Genomic DNA, 25,364 nt, shown 5'->3' on the forward strand with positions numbered 1-25,364 from the left:
ATTGTGTCCAGGTACGGCCAACAAACGCAGACCCTGAAAACATTTGTCACTGCTACAAATGCCACCACTGAAGCAAGCTATCACATTGCTCACTGCATGAAAAAAAGCATTATATTGGATTTCTCTAGAGATCAGCGAGTTACTGAAACATTCATCGACATATATCAGTGAGTGGTCTGCATTTGGTCTGCATTTCTATAGCGCTTTTCAAGTCAAAGAAGACCTCCCAAAGCGCTTTACAATGTGCTTCACACTTTCCCTTTTTACACACACTAACTCGCCGATAGCAGCGATAGCAAGGCAACTACCTGCTATCGGGGACATTAGGGATTCAGTGTCTTGCCCAAGGACACTTTGACATATAACTTGGAGGAGCTGGGAATTGAACCTGTGACCTCTTGATCCCAAGACAAGTGCTCTACCTCCTGAGCCAATGCCGCCCCATTTCTATACACTATACTTATAGTCCATCCATCCATTTTCTGTTCCGCTTATAACCACACGGATCGTAGGGGCACCATTTTCTGTGGTGTGTCTTGGGCAAGTACAGCCTGGTGGCGCTCATCCCTCTCCAGGCCAACATATATTTCCACCCGGTCTCTAACCGGGGACCTTTCGTGTGGTAGGCAAACGTGCTAGCCACTGCACTACGGACAAGGAAATAGATTATTTAATCTATCTCGTTTGATGATGGTGTTGACTATGGCACTACATGAAAAATCAAAATAAGTTAAAGTATTGCTCATAATTTCTCATTTTAAGAAATCTCTCATCAGCCGTACCGCTTATCCTCATTAGGGTCGCGGGGGGGGGCTGGAGCCCATCCCAGCCATCTCCGGGCAGTGGGCAGGGGACACCCTGAACTGGTTGCCAGCCAATCGCAGGGGACACAGGGACAGACAACTCGCTCATCATCCACACCTAGGGACAATTTGGACCGGCCAATCAACCTGACATGCATGTTTTTGGAATGTGGGAGGAAACCGGAGTGCCCGGAGTAAACCCACGCAAGCACGGGGAGAACATACAAACTCCGCACAGGATGTCTGGAGCTGGATTTGAACCCACGACAGGTTCCCATGACATGAACTGTGCCGCACAAGCGCTAACCACTGCGGCGCCGTGCTGCCCATTTTAAGAAATATTTTCTTATATTACCAAAAAACAAGTTATAATGTGGTACAATAAAATGTTGTTCTACTCGCAAATATTTTTTGCTCAGTTTAATTGATAAGATCCAAAATTCCAGTAAAATTATGACCAGAATAAATAACCTGTCTTACCTCCAGAGCCACTTTGACCCAAAATGATCAGAAAAAAAAATACTGTACAGTAAATATCAGATAACTCAAAACTATCTCTAAAAATATTAGATTAAATCAGATAAAATAAGAATCTTGCACATAGTTTTCCTGTAGTATTTATTTTCTCTTTTACTAAAAGAACCAACAGATAGAAGTTTAAACTTTGTAAGTATTTTTTGCTACTTTTCTAAAATGAGACCAGATGAAACTAGAGTGTAAGTCATAAAAGAGGTTTAATTTGTCGTAAAAGCCCAAAATCCACCAAAATTACCAACTATATTTAATTTAATATATTTTTTTTTAATGGAGTACCTCCTGAGTCCTGACCCACGGTGATCACCAAATTGTTATACTGTAAATTAGACGACTCAATAATTTAAAGGGACAATGTGTAATATTTTGTGCCTCCTAGTGGTAAAACAACTTGAATTCAGTAAAAAAAAACCAAAAAAAAAACGCAAAAATACCTGAACTATGATATAAAAAAAATCATAGGTCGAGAAATTTGTATTTCCTTTGCACCAGGGGTCGGCAACCTATGGCACGCGTGCCAACAGCGGCACGCGAGGGGTTAACCAGTGGCACGCGAGCGCACAGCAAAATAATAATGATTTTTTTTCATGTGCATTTTTAGCTGAAATTGAGATATTTTAAGTTGCGCCTTGAGTTATTTAGAGGATTTACAGTAGCGCCACTCCTTCTCTGCTCCATGTGTGAGCGTGTAACCCACCCACAGAAACATCGGTGCGTGATAAATGAACGAATCACAACAGCTCTCAAAAAATCTCGTTCTTTTCAGTCAGCGTGGACAGATGACTGAGGCTTTGTGCAAAAAATGACTGTGCTGTTTGTGCATGATGCCTCGAGAGCATTGTACCTCGCATGTCAAGTGTTAAGCGTCATTACGAGACGAAACATGAACATTCAAGGACGATTCTGGAAAGGCGGAGACATTAAAACGCATTGTGTCCAGGTACGGCCAACAAACACAGACCCTGAAAACATTTGTCACTGCTACAAAAGCCACCACTGAAGCAAGCTATCACATTGCTCACTGCGTGGCAAAGCACGGAAAACCATTTACTGATGGTGAATATATTAGTGTGTTTGTGTTTCAAGTTTTGATAGTTTCTGAAATAAGAAAAAAAATTGTTGTGCAAGTCAGTAATCTTGGTGTCTCACAGATTTACAAGGACATTTAAAAGTGGCACTCCATACCGAAACGGTTGCTGACCCCTGCTCTACACAGTGCAATCCCTACTTAGGTCGCCACCGTGTTTGTCCGGTATTCAGCCACCACGCTGGTCACTATGGTAATGGCCCTCGCTCGCCCATGACAACACAGCGCTATCTGGTGGTCAAATATTACACACTGGGGCTAAAAAAGCAAACAAAACAGGAAACTGGTGCCAGAAAATGATTTTTTTAATGAAAAATCTTTTGAGAGCTGATATCTTTCTTTCATCGAGCCCAACTTGTTTTGAATCAGAATCAATGAAGCCGTCGGAGGAGTTCGACTTGTGCTCGTCGGAGGGCGAGGTGGAAGTTCACGGCGCGGTCGGAGCCACGGAGTTGCCCAACACGGCCAAATCAGGTGTGATGTCATCTAGGACCGAACTAACACCGGCGAGGAGTGGACTGAAACTGTGATTATCGTCAGATGTTCCGTACGTGCTGAAGCTGGAGTCTCGTTGCCACGCTCCTTGCTGGCCCGGCCAGTCCGTTTACTTCATGGCTCCTAGTTTCCCGGACAAGCAGCGGTGGGTGGCGGTGATGGAGTCTGTCGTCGCTGGGGGGAGAGTCTCTCGGGAGAAGGCGGAGGCGGATGCGGTGAGTATCTTGGCTTTATGCTGAAAAAAAAAGGAAAAAAAAAACAGGGTTTTCCTGCTGTAGTTTTTAATGTTGTGTCTATTCCTATGACTCATTATTGTCACCTTCTTTTCCAGGGTTGGGTAGGGTTACTTTAACTTGATTACTTTCAATGACTTTTGGATGACTCCAATACCAAAGATGCTAATGAAAGACAAAAGAAACTAAATATGAGTAAAATGATGACTCACAACACGTGGTAAGCTTTCTCTCCTGGCTTTGATCTCTTTGATCTCCGGCAAAACGAACATCAAATGCGACAGAAACAAAATGAAAATCAATCCAAACAGCTTGCCAACATCATTTTTGCCATTCAATGTATTCCGTTACTCCCCAAGCCTGCACAAAATGGAGTCATTTTATTCCTATTTAGTTTCTTTTGTCTTTTATTAGCATATTTGGTATTGGAGTAATCCAAAAGTAATTGAAAGTAATCAAGTTAAAGTAAGCCTACCCAACCCTGTTCTTTTCCTTATATCTATCTTTTCCTAGATATTTTTTCTTTCCCTGCCTACAGTGGTACCTTTTCATTTGATCTTAATTCATTCCAGGATCATGTTTGTAGTCCGAGTTGCTCGTGTAACGGGCAAATTTTCCTGACTTTAAAATGGGGCACAGTTTCACATTTTAACAGAGCAACAACCTCAAGTAGAATCTACAAATCTATCTATCTATCTACCTTGGTCATATTTCTCAAGAGGCCTGACCGACAGCAAGACAAACACGTATACGAAAACAAGGAAAAGAAAAAAAGGAAAAGAAAAATGGAAAAAGTAGCAAAAAAACTGGAAAAAATTGACCATGGCCAACCCGAATGCCCAAATACCCAAACAAGTTAAGCACCTCGGCACCCAAGTTGGTCATGCTTTCGTCCCTCCAGATGAAACGGGAATCAACACACTCTTCTGTTCAACAGCAGAGCCCGACAGCTTACACTGGTTTACCCCTACCGCATCACTGCTGACATCAGTCAGGGTGACACAACTCACTCTTTTGTTCAAGAGCAGGGCCAGGGCCCGACCGCTTTTGCTGGTTTACCCCTGCCACATCATACAGGTGCCCTGCTCATCCCTTAGAACGCGTCCAAACATCCCACTATCCTTTTAAAACACCTCTATTGTGATTTTTATTCAGAAAAGAATGAAATCCCAATTTGAGTACCTGATTTTCACATTTTTACACTCCTGATGCATGTTGTTGATCACAGTTTCAGTGAGAAATGCTATCATGCCCTTTGCGGCATCAGATTTATCATAATGATGATTTTGCCCACCGCGACCCTAATGAGGATAAGCGGTACGGCTAATGAGATGAGATGAGATGAGATGATTTTGATTATACATGCAATCTTTTCAGTTTTATTTTTCTTCTCTCATCTCATTATCTGCACCGCTTATCCTCAGTAGGGTTGCGGGGGTGCTGGAGCCCATCCCAGCAATCATCAGGCAGTGGGCAGGGGACACCCTGAACTGGTTGCCAGTTTTATTTTCGAATTTGTTTATTCAGTCAAATAAAAACGTTTTCACATAAAATAATGAAACTTAAATTATCTAGAAGATGGTGTTTTGATTTGATCATTTTCACAATGTCTATGCTAGTTTTGTTGAAAATTCACAAAAGTATTCTCAATCTCTTTGGTATGATAATCTTGCTTATTTTGAGAATAATTTGTGCTATTTTTGTTAGGACCCGAACGGGGGCAGGACCCACTCGCGTTACGTTACTCACCGTTTTATAAGGGAAAGGAGCGCGCACACACGATCCGGAGATCGCTAGTCGTGGGACTTCCATGGCGAGCGATGGCAGTGTCAGGAAAGGAAAAAAGTTGAAAGCCAAGAGAGGAGAGTAGACATGTTCGAGATCAAAAAACGGATCGTTATTCGGGGCGGGAGAGCAGACGTGGTCTAGCATAATACAAATCGTAATGGGAGAAAAACAGGAGCAAAAACACCGGGCAGGCAAAAAAGGGCTTGCCGTGTAAAAACGGAGATTCGCAGACGGACCGACAAAAGGGGACTGACAGGACAGAGTTTAAATAATGACGGGGAGCCAATCTGTCAACAAGCTGCAGCTGGCGCCACACGGGCGGGGCCAATTGGGCGCCATGGCAACCGTGACAATTTTAATTGACAATTTCCTGGCAATGGAGAAAGACAAAAGTTTTCTGCAGTGTGCTAGTTCAACTGGAGAACCTTGTAGTAATTATATTGGTCCCCGCTCAAGGATAGTTGCGGGCTCTTACTTCAGGTTCATCCTGTTAGTTCTGTCAGGACCAGAACGGAGACAAGACCCATTTGCGTTATGTTTCGCTCAGTTTTATTGGAAAGGATTGCACACACAATCCGGTGATCGCTGGTCGCGGGAAGCAGGTCGCTCTGAACGCGGAAGTGGCCCTTCCGTGGCAAGCGATGGCGGTGTCGGGAACGGAAAAAACGGGTCAGTAGCCGGGACAGGAGAGCAAAAAACGTGGTCAGGATCAGCAACAAGTCAAAAGCCAGGAGAGGAGAGGAGACGTGGTCAAGATAAAAAAAACTGGTCGAAGCCGGGAAACAGATGGGAGCAAAAACAGGAGTGAGTCAGGGTCGAAAAGCTTGCTTAGAGTAAACTGAGGTTCGCAAACGGACTGGCACCAGGGGACAGATAGGAGTGGATTTAAATAGTGACAGGGAGCCAATCAGAGTCTGAGGCATTTGGCGCCAAAAAAGTGGGCATAGGTGACTCACATCAGTAATCATGACAAGTTCCTTAAATATAGTTCAGATGCTCGCATTGGTTACTCAAAAGTTTTCATTGGTGGTCATACTTGAATTAGTTTGAACTTAAGTACCGTAAATTCCGGACTATAGCGCGCACCTGATTATAAGCCGCACCCACCACAGAGGAAAACCGATTTTGTACATACACAAGCCGCACCTGCATACAAGCCGCATGCGCCCACATTTAAACATGAAACACAAACACAAAATTAATCCAAACCCGACTTCAAGTCCCGCGATTGAAACTAAATGTCCTTCATTAAAGTCCACAGTCCAAAAATCACAGCCGGCAAAATAAACGGAAAATGATACCGGTACTTAAGGTTTGATGCAGACCTGCAGAGTCCAGGTCCTGTTGAAAGTAATCCAAGGAAAAAAGTGTATATTTCCAAAGGTAAGGGTGAGAAAAATATATCAGATGAACATATTTACTCACGCAACTCCTTTTTCTTTAACCAACTTTTTACGCCCTCTTCACTTTTTTTGTCTCTCCCTCACCTTTAGCGGTCCGCACTTAAACTCGGCACCCCGCGTTTGTTCCGCCCCTCATTTTTCGTTCACCCGTGCAAAACATATTAGAATAAGTGTCTAAAATAAATACAAATAAATACATTACAAAAATATACAGTTGCAAATACATATTATACATGGGTTACACATTTTTACAAAGAAAGACGGTACACCGAGAGAGTTTTCAAAGCTTTAATAATCATAATATAGCTTTGACAGGGCAGTTAACGGTAGCAACACCCGAGCGCCGCTGGCGGCAGTTAGAAAAATGACATAAATTGGCCGCATCACCGAATAAGCCGCAGGGTTGAAAGTTAGGGGGAAAAGTAGCGGCTTATAGTCCGGAATTTACGGTAATTCATTCATACTGGCATAATTTAATGAGAACCTTGTTGTGTTTCTCATTGAGTTAGTTAAGTTTTACCTCGATCTTTGAACCATGGGAGGGGAAGAACGAAAATGGCACTTTTGATTTCTGATTTTCAGATGTGTTTAGGATTGTTGTTTCCTGCCAATATTTTACCACAAAGCCAAGTTAAATTTCATGTGTCTCCTAAGCTGCACTCACTCTTGTTGAGTAAGCCTGTTGACATTCAATGCTCCTCTAGAAGCTCCTGGGAAACTCCCTACTGAAGCTGGAAGGAGACGACAGGCTTGATATCAACTGCACCCTTCCACTTACAGATCAGGTATCTTCCAAGCCATTTTGTGGTTACAGGTTGTGTGGTAAAACCAAAAAACTCTGGCTGTACTTACAGATTTTTTGGTTTGAACAATTTTATTGACACTAGTAACATCAAATAAACAATATGAAGTTTGAATATTTTTCTCGACAATCTTAACAGCAATTAAGCATGTTCACAATTTCGTTATATGACGTTTTAACAATTTTTTTCTGACATTTTTAACAGCAATTAAACACACAATTTCATTATATCATTATCGCAACAATATGATCTTTATCGACACTTTTAACAGTAATTAAATACTTCTTCGTTTGTCTTTTTTCCGTTTTTTAGCAAATAAACAATGTGAGGTTTGAACAATTTTTCTCGACAATCTCAACAGCAATTAAGTGTGTTCACAATTTCGTGACGTTTTAACAATGTTTTCCGACATTTTTAACAGCAATTAAACACACAATTTCATTATATCATTATCGCAACAATATGAGTTTTTATCGACACTTTTAACAGTAATTAAATACTTCTTCGTTTGTCTTTTTTCCGTTTTTTAGCAAATAAACAATGTGAGGTTTGAACAATTTTTCTCGACAATCTTAACAGCAATTAAGCATGTTCACAATTTCTTTATATGACGTTTTAACAATTTTTTTTAACAGCAATTAAATACTTCTTCGTTTGTTTTTTTCGGTTTTTAGCAAATAAACAATGTGAGGTTTGAACAATTTTTCTCCACAATCTCGACAGCAATTAAGTGTGTTCACAATTTCGTGACGTTTTAACAATGTTTTCCGACATTTTTAACAGCAATTAAACACACAATTTCATTATATCATTATCGCAACAATATGAGTTTTTATCGACACTTTTAACAGTAATTAAATACTTCTTCGTTTGTCTTTTTTCCGTTTTTTAGCAAATAAACAATGTGAGGTTTGAACAATTTTTCTCGACAATCTTAACAGCAATTAAGCATGTTCACAATTTCTTTATATGACGTTTTAACAATTTTTTTTAACAGCAATTAAATACTTCTTCGTTTGTTTTTTTCGGTTTTTAGCAAATAAACAATGTGAGGTTTGAACAATTTTTCTCCACAATCTCGACAGCAATTAAGTGTGTTCACAATTTCGTGACGTTTTAACAATGTTTTCCGACATTTTTAACAGCAATTAAACACACAATTTAATTATATCATATCCCAACAATATGAGTTTTTATCGACACTTTTAACAGCAATTAAATACTTCTTCGTTTGTTTTTTTTCGGTTTTTAGCAAAAAAACAATGTGAGGTTTGAACTATTTTTTTCAACAATCTCAACAGCAATTAAACATATTCACAATTTCGTGAAGTTTTAACAATTTTTCCGACATTTTTAACAGCAATTAAACACACAATTTCATAATATCATATCCCAAAAATATGAGTTTTTATCGACACTTTTAACAGCAATTAAATACTTCTTTGTTTGTGTTTTTCGGTTTTTAGCAAATAAACAATGTGAGGTTTGAACAATTACGTTATATCTGACAATATGACGTTTTAACAATTTCGACATTTTTAACAGCAATTGAACACACAATTTCATTATATCATATCCCAACAATATGAGTTTTTATCGACACTTTTAACAGCAATTAAATACTTCTTTGTTTGTTTTTTTCGGTTTTTAGCAAATAAACAATGTGAGGTTTGAACAATTTTTCTCGACAATCTCAACAGCAATTAAGCATATTCACAATTTCGTGACGTTTTAACAATTTTTTTGACATTTTTAACAGCAATTAAACACACAATTTCATTATATCATATCCCAACAACATGAGTTTTTATCGACTTTTAACAGCAATTAAATACTTCTTTGTTTGTTTTTTTCGGTTTTTAGCAAATAAACAATGTGAGTTTTGAACAATTTTTCTCCACAATCTCAACAGCAATTAAGCATATTCACAATTTTGTGAAGTTTTAACAATTTTTCCGACATTTTTAACAGCAATTAAACACACAATTTCATTATATCATATCCCAAAAATATGAGTTTTTATCGACACTTTTAACAGCAATTAAATACTTCTTTGTTTGTGTTTTTCGTTTTTTAGCAAATAAACAATGTGAGGTTTGAACAATTTTTCTCGACAATCTTAACAGCAACTAAGCATGTTCACAGTTTCTTTATATGACGTTTTAACAATTTTTTTAACAGCAACTAAATACATCTTTTTTTGTTTTTTTCTGTTTTTAGCAAATAAACAATGTGAGGTTTGAATAATTTTTTTCAACAATCTCAACAGCAATTAAGCATGTTCACAATTTTTTTCCGACATTTTTAACAGCAATTAAACACACAATTTCATTATATCATTATCGCAACAATATGAGTTTTTATCGACACTTTTAACAGCAATTAAATACTTCTTTGTTTGTTTTTTTCGGTTTTTAGCAAATAAACAATGTGAGGTTTGAACAATTTTTCTCGACAATCTCGACAGCAATTAAGCATATTCACAATTTCGTGACGTTTTAACAATTTTTTCTGACATTTTTAACAGCAATTAAACACACAATTTCATGATATCATATCCCAACAATATGAGTTTTTATCGACACTTTTAACAGCAATTAAATACCTCTTCGTTTGTTTTTTTTTTCGGTTTTTAGCAAATAAACAATGTGAGGTTTGAACAATTTTTCTCGACAATCTTAACAGCAATTAAGCATATTCACAATTTCGTTATATGACGTTTTAACAATTTTTTTCTGACATTTTTAACAGCAATTTAACACACAATTTCATGACTTACAGATAGTCCTGGTGGGCTCTGAGGAGGGTCTGTACGCGCTCAATGTCATCAAGAACTCGCTGACTCACATTCCCGGCCTGGGATCGGTATTTCAGATCCACATCATAAAGGAGATGGAAAAATTACTCATGATTGTCGGTGAGAATCGTGTTTATGGTGACAGCTGTATGAATTCATCGATCGTCGCGTCATCCGGAGATGTGCGATGCAGGGGACGAGAGGGCCTTGTGCCTGGTGGAGATCAAGAGGGTGAAGCAGTCTTTGAGCCAGTGCCACCTGCCCGGCCAGTCCGAGCTGGCCCCGTACATCTTTGAGACGGTCAAGGGGTGCCATCTCTTTGCAGCCGGCAGAGTAAGTCTTTTTTGGGAAAAATTTGTACTATTGTGACCAGTGTTCCCTCTAAGCTGCGTGCGTCTCAGTGCACAAGAAGATTTAGCCAGCGCACAAAAATCAGGGCTCAAAATTACTAATTAAGAAGTGACTTAAGTCAAAGTTGCAGTGCATGAAGGTTAAAATACACGGGTTCCCCTGACGTTGTGTCCTACATGCGGTATTTTGAAGTCGAGTCGAAGTTGAGTCAAGTTAGTAGAGTTTGTCGAGAACCGGCTTCTTCGGCTCGGCTCACTAAAAGGAACCGGCTCTTTCGGGTCCTAAACGGCTCTTCGGGTGGTTTTTGCTTCTTTAATCCCAACATGACCAAATATTATGTAAAATTATGCACAAAATGACTTGAAGGAAGGGGGGAATTAGAACAAAAAAGAAAAAAAATACCAAAATGAAAAAGTAGTGAAAAGCTGAGAAACAAAAGGAAGAGGAAAAAAGAAGGAAACATTTAGAAAAAAGCCAGAAAAAAAAGAAATGTAGGAAAAAAAGGAAATAGAGAACAAAAAGAAAAAAAAAGGAACAGCTCGGAAAAAATAAACACCATGAGATTTTTTTTAAAGGAATTAAAAAAAAGGAGAAAAAAGGAAAAAGAAGAAAACGTTTGCGTTGCATTCAAATAATTTCCAATGATATCAAGTGAATCTTGTTGCCAACATTGTACTTCCACTCAAAAATGTGATTAAGTACAGTTCTGTATCGTGCAACCGACTAAATAAGCCCCCAAAAATGTGAGCATTATGTGACTAAAGAGGATTGGCCTCCTCACTATTTAAACCCAGTCCTGTCAATCCCTTTTTGTCAGTCCGTGTGCGAATCTCTGTTTTGACACGGCAAGCCCTTTTTCGACTTTGACTCACACCTGTCCTGTTTTTTGCTCCTGTTTGTCTCCCGCTACAACCTGTTTTGATCCTGACATTTATATTAAGTGAATCTTGTTGCCAACATTGTACTTCCACTAAAAAATGTGACTAAGTACATTTCTGTATCTTGCAACCGACTAAATAAGCCCCCAAAAATGTGAATATTATGCGACAAAATATATCAGGAAAAAAAAGAAATTGATATCTTGTAAAAGAATTGTAAGAACAAATGACGTTTGTGAGCCTGCAGCCTTTGCAATCGTACATGAGTCAATTCATTCAAAAGAGAAAAATGATTTTGCATTGCCGGAAACTCAGCAAAATGTAACTTGATGTCAAGTTTTGGACTCAGTTGCCACACTTGGGATTGCCGTTGCTCACTGTTGTTTCAAGCGTTGCTCACCGACTTTGTGTGAACGCTCAGACCCGTAAGGAAAATGACAGGGAACATTGATTGTGACGCGGGCCTTTGATTGCTTTTTGCAGATAGACAACGGCTCCTGCATTTGTGCTGCGATGCCCAACAAGATCACCATTCTACGTTACAATGACAACCTCAGCAAATACTGCATTCGTAAGGTGATACATGATTACCAAACTGTACAATTATATCCTTACATGACTCTGATGCATCGTATTCGTGAGCTTGAATGACTGTCATTCATAAATACAGGGGAACCTCGGTTCTCGACCATAATCGGTTCCAGAACCCTGTTCGAAAACCGATTTGTTCGATCGCCGAAATCATTTTTCCCATTAAAAATAATGTAAATCCTTTTAATCCGTTCCAACACCCTGAATGTTTACCTCGAATGTTTAACGTAAACATAAAGCTAACCAAGGCTAATCGTACGTTCGCGTTATCGTAATCTTCCCTACGAAAGATTACGCTAACATGAACGTGTAAAAATAAAATAATCAGGTCGTTTACAAGTCATTTAGCACCCGGGTCTCCACAACAAGTGGTGAGCGGTTCATTGGAAAGGGGGCTCCGTTCCAACACCCTCAATGTTGGGCTCCGTTCCAACACCCTGAATGTTTACCTTGAATGTTTAACGTAAACATAAAGCTAACCAAGGATAATCGTACGTTCGCGTTATCGTAATCTTCCGTATGAAAGATTACGCTAACATGAACGTGTAAAAATAAAAAAAAGGATCAAGAAAAGAATTATGAATAGGATTTCTTACCTTTGTGGTGGTCAGCAGAAGGCGCTCGCACACCTCCAACATATTTTGCTATTATTTCTTTCTTAAATACAATAGTTGTACGCACTACTTTTCTTTTTTCACCTGTAGCAACTTTGCCGCTTGCACTGATTTTCTTCGGAGGCATAATAAGGGGCTAAAACACCCGTACGCCGCTCAGCATCGCACCCTAGTGTACGCACTCACGCATTACCGGCGTTCGAACTCCGATTTTTTGACCGAACAGCGAAGCGAGAATTTCTCGAAATTTTTGGTCGGACTCCGATTTGTTCGAACTGAGAGGCGTTTGAAAACCCAGGTTCCACTGTAAATGAACAGCAATCCTCAAAAATACTCTTTTTTCCCCTTGTTTATTCAAAATCCAACTAGTCCGTAGTGAAATAAATTCAGGGTTGGGTAGGGTTACTTTAACTCAGGGTTGTCAAAGTCATTTGAACTCGGGGGGCCACACGATAGAACAAACATTCTGTCGGGGGCCGGACTAGTAGATTAAAGAGAAAGAAAAAGAGATAAAGAAATAAGAGAAAGAGGGAGGGAAAAGGAGAGAGGGCGGGACAAAGAAAGAAAAAGAGAGCGAGGAAGAGAGCACGAGAAACAAAAGATAAAAAGTCGTGAGAGAGGGGGAAAAGAAAGGGAGAGGAAGAAAGAAATCCAAAGAGAAATAGAAAGACAGAAGGAGAGAAAAGAGAAAAGGAAGCACGAAGGGTATGAAGAGAGAAGGAGAAAAGAGAGAAAAGGAAAAAAGGAAGTAAGAGCAAAAGAGGTTAAAAGACAGAGAAAGAGACAAAAAGCAACAAAGGAAGAGAAAAAGAGACACAGAGAGTGAAAGAGACACAGACAGAGTGGGAGAAAAGGGGTGGAAAAGAAAGAGAGAGAGAGAGAGAGAGAGCACAAGAAACAAAAGATAAAAAGTTGTGAGAGAGGGGGAAAAGAAAAGGAGAGGAAGATATAAATCCAAAGTGAAATAGAAAGATAGAAGGAGAGAAAAGAGAAAAGAAAGCACGAAGGGTATGGAGAGAGAAAAAGAAAAGAGAGAAAAGGAAAAAAGGAAGTTAGAGCAAAATAGGTTAAAAGAGAGAGAAAGAGACAAAAACCAACAAAGGAAGAAAAAAAGAGAGACACGGAGAGTGAAAGAGACACAGACAGTGGGAGAAAAGGGGTGGAAGAGAGAGAGAGAGAGAGAGAGAGAGAGAGAGAGAGAGAGAGAGAGAGAGAGAGAGAGAGAGAGAGAGAGAGAGAGAGAGAAAGAAATACAAGTACAGTATCTTTGTTCGAGGCACCTGGCTTTGGCAACATCAAGTTGACATATTTCAACCTGCAGCTCGTTTTTCTCTTGCGCTTCTCTGAGTGTTGTCTCGCGGGCCGGATTCAATCCCTTAGCGGGCCTGATCCGGCCCGCGGGCCGCCCGTTTGACACCTGTGCTTTAACTTCATTACTTTTGGATGACTCCAATACCAAATATGCTAATAAAAGACAAAATAAACTAAATAGGAATCCAATGATGACTCACAACACGTGGTAAGCTTTCTCTCCTGGCTTTGATCTCTTTGATCTCTGGGAAAACTAACATAAAACAGAAACAAAATGAACAGCTTTTTTTTTTTTTATATATATTTATATATATATATATATATAATAGTGACCTGTAAAGTCCTTTGAGACATTTTGTGATTAAGGGCTATACAAATTAATGTGACTTGACTTGACATATAAACAAGGTTGGGTAGGATTACTTGAACTGGATTACTTTCAATGACTTTTAGATTACTCCAATACCAAATATGCTAATAAAAGACAAAAGAAACTCAATATGAATAAAAATGACTACATTTTGTGCAGGCTTGGGGAGTAACGGAATACATTGAATGGCAAAAATGATGTTGGCAAGCTGTTTGGATTTATTTTCATTTTGTTTCTGTCGCATTTGATGTTCGTTTTGCCGGAGATCAAAGAGCTCAAAGCCAGGAGAGAAAGCTTACCACGTGTTGTGAGTCATCATTTGATTCATATTTAGTTTCTCTTGTCTTTTATTAGCATATTTGGTATTGGAGTAATCCAAAAGTCATTGAAAGTAATCCAGTTAAAGTAACCCTACCTAACCCTGGTCATTTGATGTTCGTTTTGCCGGAGATCAAAGAGATCAAAGCCAGGAGAGAAAGCTTACCACGTGTTGTGAGTCATCATTTTATTCACATTTAGTTATTTTTGTCTTTTATTAGCATATTTGGTATTGGAGTAATCCAAAAGTCATTGAAAGTAATCCAGTTCAAGTAACCCTACCTAACCCTGGGCATTTGATGTTAGTTTTGCCGGAGATCAAAGAGATCAAAGCCAGGAGAGAAAGCTTACCACGTGTTGTGAGTCATCATGTTATTCACATTTAGTTATTTTTGTCTTTTATTAGCATATTTGGTATTGGAGTAATCCAAAAGTCATTGAAAGTAATCCAGTTAAAGTAACCCTACCCAACCCTGCATATAAATGACAATAAATATAATTTACTTCAAAATGACTTATCTAATTCGAATTTCGAATTGATTCTACATTTTGATCATATATTTTAAATAACCCCTAACTACTTTAGCAGTTTTATCAAAACTATCTCTACTGGCTGGCAACCAGTTCAGGGTGTCCCCTGCCCACTGCCCGAAGTTAGCTGGGATGGGCTCCAGAACCCCCGCGACCCTACTGATGATAAGCGTTGCAGATAATGGATGGATGGATATCTCAACGTAAATGAATGATTGTGCCCTCAGTTGCACGTTCTCATTTCTTAATTACCGTATTTTCCGCACTATAAGGCACACCTAGAATCAGTTTTTTTTTTAAAAAGCTGACTATGCGCCTTATAATCCGGTGCGCCTTATATATGGATCAATATTGAGCCGGGACAGGTCTCGCAACTTACGGTAAGCAGCCACCGACTCCATTTTTCGCGTAGAAGAAGAAGTGCGCTGTGCATACTGGGAAATATTAAACGATCGTCTTTTATTTGTGCGTTTGTATAAAGATCCTGAAATGGCTCCTATTAAGAGACACGCTTACAACGCAGAGTTTCAACTCAAGGCGATCAGTCACGCAGTAGAACACAGGAATAGAGCAGCAGCGAGAGAGTCTAACATTCACGAATCGATGGTGCGGAAGTGGAGGAAGCATGAGGATGAGCTGTTTAAGTTTTACATTTTACATTTATTATGTTATTGCTTTATTGTTATTGTTTTTGCACATTACGAGTGTCACTATATTGCGATTGCACTAATTTACCATAACAGTAGCAGACGTTTTTTTGCGTGTTGACTAAATGGAGGAAAAGTAAAATGTTATGCCTTGCTGTTGTTCAAAGATGTTAAAGATGGGTCACGAAAATGCTTTACCTCAGAGAAAATAATAAAACGGCTGTTTATTCATTTTGGGAGTGAATGGAGTTGTGGAAAGCTTGTTTGTTATCTCTTAATAAAGTTTGACTGATCTATCTGACTTTTTTGTTGACATTCCCTTTAGCGCGGCACCATCTAATGGTTGCATAACGTAACTACAGCCTCTACTGTAGCGCCTTATGATGCGGTGCGCCTTATGTATGGAAAAAGTTCAATCATCGAAGGTGCGCCTTATAACACGGTGCGCCTTATAGTGCGGAAAATACGGTACCTTTTGCTTTTGTAATATATAAATATTTGTGAAGTGAAGAGATCTCATGAGTAGAGTAAAACAACAAAGTTGAAAGCCCAAATGTCATCATTTCACAGGAAATTGAAACCTTGGAGCCTTGTAGCTGCATCCACCTGACGAGCTACAGCATCATCCTCGGAACCAACAAGTTCTACGAGATCGAGATGAAGCAATTTGTACTTGAAGGTGTGGAATCTTAAAAAAATGCTTATATTATCAATCACTTTTACAATTACAGTATGCCACTGGCAGAGGTGGGTAGTAATGGGTTATATTTGCTCCGTGACATTTACTTCAATACGTTTTTGGACATTTTGTACCTCTAGGAGTATTTTTCAATCACTTTTTTATACGTTTTACTTTTACTTGAGTCAATTTGTGAAGAAGAAACTGTACTCTTACTTTAATACATTAGGCTACATTGAAGCCGTTACTTACTGAGTAAACAGACTTGTAATTTATGGTTGATTAAATGGACTTTTTTTTCTTTTACTCAAGTAATTATTTGAATGAATAATTTTTACTCCTACTTGAGTCATATTATTCTGAAGTAACAGTACATTTACTTCAATACGTTTTTGGACATTTTGGACCTCTAGGAGTATTTTTAAATCACTTTTTTATACGTTTTACTTTTACTTGAGTCAATTTGTGAAGAAGAAACTGTACTCTTACTTTAATACATTAGGCTACATTGAAGCCGTTACTTACTGAGTACACGGACTTGTAATTTATGGTTGATTAAATGGACTTTTTTTCTTTTACTCAAGTAATTATTTGGATGAATAATTTTTACTCCTACTTGAGTCATATTATTCTGAAGTAACAGTACATTTACTTCAATACGTTTTTGGACATTTTGGACCTCTAGGAGTATTTTTAAATCACTTTTTTATACGTTTTACTTTTACTTGAGTCAATTTGTGAAGAAGAAACTGTACTCTTACTTTAATACATTAGGCTACATTGAAGCCGTTACTTACTGAGTACACAGACTTGTAATTTATGGTTGATTATATGGACTTAGATGAGTTGATGATTTTTTTTTTTACCTTTTACTCAAGTAATTATTTGGATGAATAATTTTTACTCCTACTTGAGTTATATTATTCTGAAGTAACAGTACATTTACTTCAATACGTTTTTGGACATTTTGGACCTCTAGGAGTATTTTTAAATCCCTTTTTTATACGTTTTATTTTTACTTGAGTCAATTTGTGAAGAAGAAACTGTACTCTTACTTTAATACATTAGGCTACATTGAAGCCGTTACTTACTGAGTACACAGACTTGTAATTTATGGTTGATTCAATGGACTTTTTTTCTTTTACTCAAGTAATTATTTGGATGAATAATTTTTACTCCTACTTGAGTCATATTATTCTGAAGTAACAGTAGTCAAGTCAAGTCAAGTCATTTATTTTTGTATAGCCCTAAATCACGAAGAGTCTCAAAGGGCTTCACAGATTGTTACACTATATTACACAGACTATTGTCAACCGACAAGAGGAATAGGTTATTCGTATGCAATAGAGTAGAGGTGAGTTTTAAGTTTAGATTTAAACATTTCCACTGAGGTTGCAGATCGGATCTCAGGGGGAAGAGCTACTTCCATACGTTTTTGGACATTTTGTACCTCTAGGAGTATTTTTCAATCAATTTTTTAAACGTTTTACTTTTACTTGAGTCAATTCGTGAAGAAGAAACTGTACTCTTACTTTAATACATTAGGCTACATTGAAGCCGTTACTTACTGAGTAAACAGACTTGTAATTTATGGTTGATTAAATTGACTTTTTTCTTTTACTCAAGTAATTATTTGGATGAATATTGTTTACTCCTACTTGAGTCATATTATTCTGAAGTAACAGTACATTTACTTCAATACGTTTTTGGACATTTTGTACCTCTAGGAGTATTTTTAAATCACTTTTTTATACGTTTTGCTTTTACTTGAGTCGATTTGTGAAGAAGAAACTGTACTCTTACTTTAATACATTAGGCTACATTGAAGCCGTTACTTACTGAGTACACAGACTTGTCATTTATGGTTGATTAAATGGACTTAGATGAGTTGATGATGTTTTTTTTACTTTTACTCAAGTAATTATTTGGATGAATAATTTTTACTCCTACTTGAGTCATATTATTCTGAAGTAACAGTACATTTACTCCAATACGTTTTTGGACATTTTGTACCTCAAGGAGTATTTTTAAATCACTTTTTTTATACGTTTTACTTTTACTTGAGTCAATTTATGAAGAAGAAACTGTACTCTTACTTTAATACATTAGGCTACATTGAAACCGTTACTTACTGAGTACACAGACTTGTAATTTATGGTTGATTATATGGACTTAGATGAGTTGATGATGTTTTTTTTTACTTTTACTCAAGTAATTATTTGGATGAATAATTTTTACTCCTACTTGAGTCATATTATTCTGAAGTGACAGTACATTTACTTCAATACGTTTTTGGACATTTTGTACCTCTAGGAGTATTTTTAAATCACTTTTTTATACGTTTTGCTTTTACTTGAGTCAATTTGTGAAGAAGAAACTGTACTCTTACTTTAATACATTAGGCTACATTGAAGCCGTTACTTACTGAGTACACAGACTTGTAATTTATGGTTGATTAAATGGACTTTTTTTCTTTTACTCAAGTAATTATTTGGATGAATAATTTTTACTCCTACTTGAGTCACATTATTCTGAAGTAACAGTACATTTACTTCAATACGTTTTTGGACATTTTGTACCTCTAGGAATATTTTTAAATCACTTTTTTATACGTTTTACTTTTACTTGAGTCAATTTGTGAAGAAGAAACTGTACTCTTACTTTAATACATTAGGCTACATTGAAGCCGTTACTTACTGAGTACACGGACTTGTAATTTATGGTTGATTAAATGGACTTTTTTTCTTTTACTCAAGTAATTATTTGGATGAATAATTTTTACTCCTACTTGAGTCATATTATTCTGAAGTAACAGTACATTTACTTCAATACGTTTTTGGACATTTTGTACCTCTAGGAGTATTTTTCAATCACTTTTTTATACGTTTTGCTTTTACTTGAGTCAATTTGTGAAGAAGAAACTGTACTCTTACTTTGATACATTAGGCTACATTGAAGCCGTTACTTACTGAGTACACGGACTTGTAATTTATGGTTGATTAAATTGACTTTTTTTCTTTTACTCAAGTAATTATTTGGATGAATAATTTTTACTCCTACTTGAGTCATATTATTCTGAAGTAACAGTACATTTACTTCAATACGTTTTTGGACATTTTGTACCTCTAGGAGTATTTTTAAATCACTTTTTTATACGTTTTACTTTTACTTGAGTCAATTCGTGAAGAAGAAACTGTACTCTTACTTTAATACATTAGGCTACATTGAAGCCGTTACTTACTGAGTACACAGACTTGTAATTTATGGTTGATTAAATGGACTTTTTTTCTTTTACTCAAGTAATTATTTGGATGAATAATTTTTACTCCTACTTGAGTCATATTATTCTGAAGTAACAGTACATTTACTCCAATACGTTTTTGGACATTTTGTACCTCAAGGAGTATTTTTAAATCACTTTTTTTATACGTTTTACTTTTACTTGAGTCAATTTATGAAGAAGAAACTGTACTCTTACTTTAATACATTAGGCTACATTGAAACCGTTACTTACTGAGTACACAGACTTGTAATTTATGGTTGATTATATGGACTTAGATGAGTTGATGATGTTTTTTTTTACTTTTACTCAAGTAATTATTTGGATGAATAATTTTTACTCCTACTTGAGTCATATTATTCTGAAGTGACAGTACATTTACTTCAATACGTTTTTGGACATTTTGTACCTCTAGGAGTATTTTTAAATCACTTTTTTATACGTTTTGCTTTTACTTGAGTCAATTTGTGAAGAAGAAACTGTACTCTTACTTTAATACATTAGGCTACATTGAAGCCGTTACTTACTGAGTACACAGACTTGTAATTTATGGTTGATTAAATGGACTTTTTTTCTTTTACTCAAGTAATTATTTGGATGAATAATTTTTACTCCTACTTGAGTCACATTATTCTGAAGTAACAGTACATTTACTTCAATACGTTTTTGGACATTTTGTACCTCTAGGAATATTTTTAAATCACTTTTTTATACGTTTTACTTTTACTTGAGTCAATTTGTGAAGAAGAAACTGTACTCTTACTTTAATACATTAGGCTACATTGAAGCCGTTACTTACTGAGTACACGGACTTGTAATTTATGGTTGATTAAATGGACTTTTTTTCTTTTACTCAAGTAATTATTTGGATGAATAATTTTTACTCCTACTTGAGTCATATTATTCTGAAGTAACAGTACATTTACTCCAATACGTTTTTGGACATTTTGTACCTCAAGGAGTATTTTTAAATCACTTTTTTTATACGTTTTACTTTTACTTGAGTCAATTTATGAAGAAGAAACTGTACTCTTACTTTAATACATTAGGCTACATTGAAACCGTTACTTACTGAGTACACAGACTTGTAATTTATGGTTGATTATATGGACTTAGATGAGTTGATGATGTTTTTTTTTACTTTTACTCAAGTAATTATTTGGATGAATAATTTTTACTCCTACTTGAGTCATATTATTCTGAAGTGACAGTACATTTACTTCAATACGTTTTTGGACATTTTGTACCTCTAGGAGTATTTTTAAATCACTTTTTTATACGTTTTGCTTTTACTTGAGTCAATTTGTGAAGAAGAAACTGTACTCTTACTTTAATACATTAGGCTACATTGAAGCCGTTACTTACTGAGTACACAGACTTGTAATTTATGGTTGATTAAATGGACTTTTTTTCTTTTACTCAAGTAATTATTTGGATGAATAATTTTTACTCCTACTTGAGTCACATTATTCTGAAGTAACAGTACATTTACTTCAATACGTTTTTGGACATTTTGTACCTCTAGGAATATTTTTAAATCACTTTTTTATACGTTTTACTTTTACTTGAGTCAATTTGTGAAGAAGAAACTGTACTCTTACTTTAATACATTAGGCTACATTGAAGCCGTTACTTACTGAGTACACGGACTTGTAATTTATGGTTGATTAAATGGACTTTTTTTCTTTTACTCAAGTAATTATTTGGATGAATAATTTTTACTCCTACTTGAGTCATATTATTCTGAAGTAACAGTACATTTACTTCAATACGTTTTTGGACATTTTGTACCTCTAGGAGTATTTTTCAATCACTTTTTTATACGTTTTGCTTTTACTTGAGTCAATTTGTGAAGAAGAAACTGTACTCTTACTTTGATACATTAGGCTACATTGAAGCCGTTACTTACTGAGTACACGGACTTGTAATTTATGGTTGATTAAATTGACTTTTTTTCTTTTACTCAAGTAATTATTTGGATGAATAATTTTTACTCCTACTTGAGTCATATTATTCTGAAGTAACAGTACATTTACTTCAATACGTTTTTGGACATTTTGTACCTCTAGGAGTATTTTTAAATCACTTTTTTATACGTTTTACTTTTACTTGAGTCAATTCGTGAAGAAGAAACTGTACTCTTACTTTAATACATTAGGCTACATTGAAGCCGTTACTTACTGAGTACACAGACTTGTAATTTATGGTTGATTAAATTGACTTTTTTTCTTTTACTCAAATAATTATTTGGATGAATAATTTTTACTCGTACTTGAGTCATATTATTCTGAAGTAACGGTACGTTTACTCGAGTAAAACTTTTGGCTACTCTGCCCACCTCTGGCCACTGGTAATGTCTGGTAATTTGTGTTTTGTTTTGATGAATACAAAAGAACTTTGTTTTGAAATGTACTCATCCTACTCCCATAGCTTGGTCCTTTCCGTTCCTATGGAAGCAAAGTTGATGGCAGAGAAAATCAACTTTATTGGTTTAGGGCAGGGGTGTCAAACATGCGGCCCGCGGGCCAGATCAGGCCCGCTAAGGGATTGAATCCGGCCCGCGAGACAACGCTCAGAGAAGCGCAAGAGAAAAACGAGCTGCAGGTCTAAATATGTCCACTTGATGTTGCCAAAGCCAGGTGCCTCTCACAAAGACGGTGTACTTGTATTTCTTCTCTCTCTCTCTCTCTCTCTCTCTCTCTCTCTCTCTCTCTCTTCCTCCCTTTTTCTCTCACTCTCCGTGTCTCTCTCTTTCACTTTCTGTGTCTCTCTCTCTTTCTTTGTTTCTCTTTGTCTCTTTCTCTCTCTGTGTCTTTTTACCTTCTTTTGCTCTCTCTTCCATTTTTCCTTTTCTCTCTTTCGCTCTCTCCTGCTTTCCCCTTCTCTCCTTCTCTCCTCTCCTTCTCTTTTCTCTCCTTCCCCCTTTCTTTCTATTTCTCTTTGGATATCATTCTTTCTCTCTATTTCTTTCCCCCTCTCTCACTATTTGTCTTTATATCTTTTTTGTTTCTCACATTCTCTCTCCCTCTCTCTTCTCTCTCTCTCTCTTTCTCCCTCCCTCTCTTTCATTGTCCCACCCTCTCTCTTTTCTCTCCTTCGCTTTGTCTTATTTCTTTCTCTCTTTTTCTTTCTCTCTAATCTACTAGTCCGGCCCCCGAGAGAATGTTTGTTCTATCGTGTGGCCCCCGAGGTAAAATGAGTTTGACACCCCTGGTTTAGGGCAAAGGTGGGAAAACTATATCCCAATATTTTTGTCATGTTATTTTTTATAATACTTTTATAGTCCTGGTATTTTTGCAGTATTTGTGTAAAGTAGTTTTGAAGTATTTCCATATGACCTTTTCTGTAGTATATTAGTATTAAACCCATTGTAGTATTTTTGTAGTATTTTTGTGATGTGAGGGGTTTTCTTTTTTTTTTATCAGGCTTGCCAAACGAAAAAGATCAAAACATAATGTCAATACATAGAATAATAAAAAAATGTTTTTAGTGCAGACTTTGTCCCTATTCTTCATTTGTGTGTCTCTAACAACGTTACTACTACAAAATTCTTACAAAACTAAATATCAAATTTAGTACTTTTAAGAACATTTTTTCACTTTTATTCTGAAAAGTAAAAAAATCACCATAGAAATATTACAAAAGAACTATTACTACATTAGTACAGTGCTAAATCGGAAAATACTACCACAGAAATATTACAACAGAAATACGATAAAAATACAACTACGTTAATATTAAGTATTAAAATTATTTGAATCCAACACAAACTTTTTCTTCTTTTTTCTGTGTTTTTTTCTACTTTTTTTAAAATTCCTATAAAAATAATCTCATGGTGTTTATTTTTTCCAAGCTGTTATTTTTTTCTTTTTGTTCTCTATTTACTTTTTTCCTACATTTCTTTCTTTTCTTTTGTTCTGTCTTTTTTCTAAATTTTTCCTTCTGTTTTTCTCTTCCTTTTGTTTCACTTGATATCATTGGAAATTATTTGAATGCAACACAAACTTTTTCTTCTTTTTTACGTGTTTTTTTCTACTTTTTTTTAAATTCCTTTAAAAAAAATCTCATTGTGTTTTTTTTTTTTTTTTACTTTTTTCTTTTTGTTCTCTATTTACTTTTTTCCCACATTTCTTTCTTTTCTTTTTTTCTGGCTTTTTTCTAAAATGTTTCTTCTTTTTTTCTCAGCTTTTCACTACTTTTTCATTTTGGTATTATTTTTTCTTTTTTGTTCTATTCCTTCCTTCCTTTAAGTCATGTTGTGCATCATTTTACATCATATTTGGTCATGTTGGGATTAAAGAAGCAAAAACAACCCGAAGAGCCGTTTAGGACCCGAAAGAGCCTTTTAGTGAGCCGAGCCGAAGAAGCCGGTTCTCGACAAACTCTACTAACTTTACTCAACTTCGTTCGACTTCGACTCGACTTCAAAATACCGCAATTAGGACACAACCTCAGGGGAACCCGTGTATTTTGACCTTCATGCACTGTAACTTTGACTGAATTTGCTTCTTAATGAGTCATTTCGAGCCCTGATTTTTGTGCGCTGGCTAGATTTTCTTGTGCGCTGAGAATTTCAAGGACCAGATTACATAATAGCGGCATTATAAGACAGAAATGTGGAATTTCTTAAGGAAGCTAATGCTTTTGTGTCCCCTGTAGAGTTCCTGGACAAGAACGACATGTCACTGGCTTCGGCGGTGTTTGCCGCCTCGTCGCATAGCTTCCCAATCGCTATCATGCAAGTGGCCGGCAGCATGCAGAAGGAGGAATACCTGCTGTGTTTTCACGGTGGGTACACGATGCAAACACCTTTATTTTTTTTCAATTTCAGCATGTATTGCTTCTCTTGCTTCTGGTTGATGATGACTGACTCCTTTCCCAAGCGAAAATAATTCAGGGTTCCCCCTAAAAACCTAAAAAAGTCTTTCATTTCTATAGCGCTTTTCAAGTCAAGACTTCCCAAAGCGCTTTACAATGTGCTTCACATTTCCCAATAGCGGCCGTGCAGCCATGTAAGGCGCTAACCTGCTTATTGGGGGCATTAGGGGTTCAGTGTCTTACCCAAGGACACTTCGTCATGTAACACGGAGGAGCCGGGATTCGAACTGCGATCTCTTGATCCCAAGACAAGCTCTCTACCTCCTGAGCCACTGCCGCCCCCAAAAAAGTTTTAATAGCGACCGTGCAGCCATGTAAGGCGCTAACCTGCTTATTAGGGGTTCAGTGTCTTACCCAAGGACACTTCGTCATGTAACATGGAGGAGCCAGGATTCGAACTGCGATCTCTTGATCCAAAGACAAGCTCTCTACCTCCTGAGCCACTGCCGCCCCAAAAAAAGTTTTAATAGCGACCGTGCAGCCATGTAAGGCGCTAACCTGCTTATTGGGGGCATTAGGGGTTCAGTGTCTTACCCAAGGACACTTCAACGTTAAAGAAAAAGGAGTTGCGTGAGTAAATGTGTTCACCTGATATATTTTTCCCACCCTTATCTTTGGAAATATAGACTTTTTTTCCTTGGATTAGTTTCAACGGGCACCTGGACTCTGCAGGTCTGCATCAAACCTTAAGTACCGGTATTATTTTCTGTTCATTTTGCCGGCTGTGGTTTTTGGACTGTGTACTTTATATTCAGTTACAATCGCGGGACTCAAAACCGGGTTTGGGCTAATTTTGTGATTGTGTTACATGTTTTAATGTGGGCGCATGCGGCTTGTATACAGGTGCGGCTTGTGTACGTACAAAATCGGTTTTCCTCTTAAAATGTGGTGGGTGCGGCTTATAATCAGGTGCGCTCTATAGTCCGGAATTTACGGTAATAACTGTATAATAAGTAAGCTAACAAAAGTGTGA

General features: G+C 37.0%; 1 protein-coding gene across 4 annotated transcripts in view; it reads left to right on the forward strand.

Annotated features, from left to right (window-relative positions):
* Nucleotides 1–25,364, forward strand: part of citb (citron rho-interacting serine/threonine kinase b) — a 172,004-nt gene that overhangs the window by 96,678 nt on the left and 49,962 nt on the right. For all 4 annotated transcript variants that reach the window (XM_088336922.1, XM_088336918.1, XM_088336923.1 and 1 more), the window contains 8 exons: nucleotides 2,794–2,898; nucleotides 2,965–3,134; nucleotides 7,048–7,128; nucleotides 9,928–10,063; nucleotides 10,137–10,276; nucleotides 11,656–11,748; nucleotides 16,125–16,233; nucleotides 24,173–24,301. In XM_088336922.1, the coding sequence (XP_088193048.1) occupies nucleotides 2,794–2,898; nucleotides 2,965–3,134; nucleotides 7,048–7,128; nucleotides 9,928–10,063; nucleotides 10,137–10,276; nucleotides 11,656–11,748; nucleotides 16,125–16,233; nucleotides 24,173–24,301 (963 nt within the window). The remainder of the gene's footprint in view (nucleotides 1–2,793; nucleotides 2,899–2,964; nucleotides 3,135–7,047; nucleotides 7,129–9,927; nucleotides 10,064–10,136; nucleotides 10,277–11,655; nucleotides 11,749–16,124; nucleotides 16,234–24,172; nucleotides 24,302–25,364) is intronic.

This window comes from Urocampus carinirostris, chromosome 5, assembly GCF_059441175.1.
Source record: "Urocampus carinirostris isolate Australia breed hairy pipefish chromosome 5, RoL_Ucar_1.0, whole genome shotgun sequence".
Classification (NCBI taxonomy): domain Eukaryota; kingdom Metazoa; phylum Chordata; class Actinopteri; order Syngnathiformes; family Syngnathidae; genus Urocampus; species Urocampus carinirostris.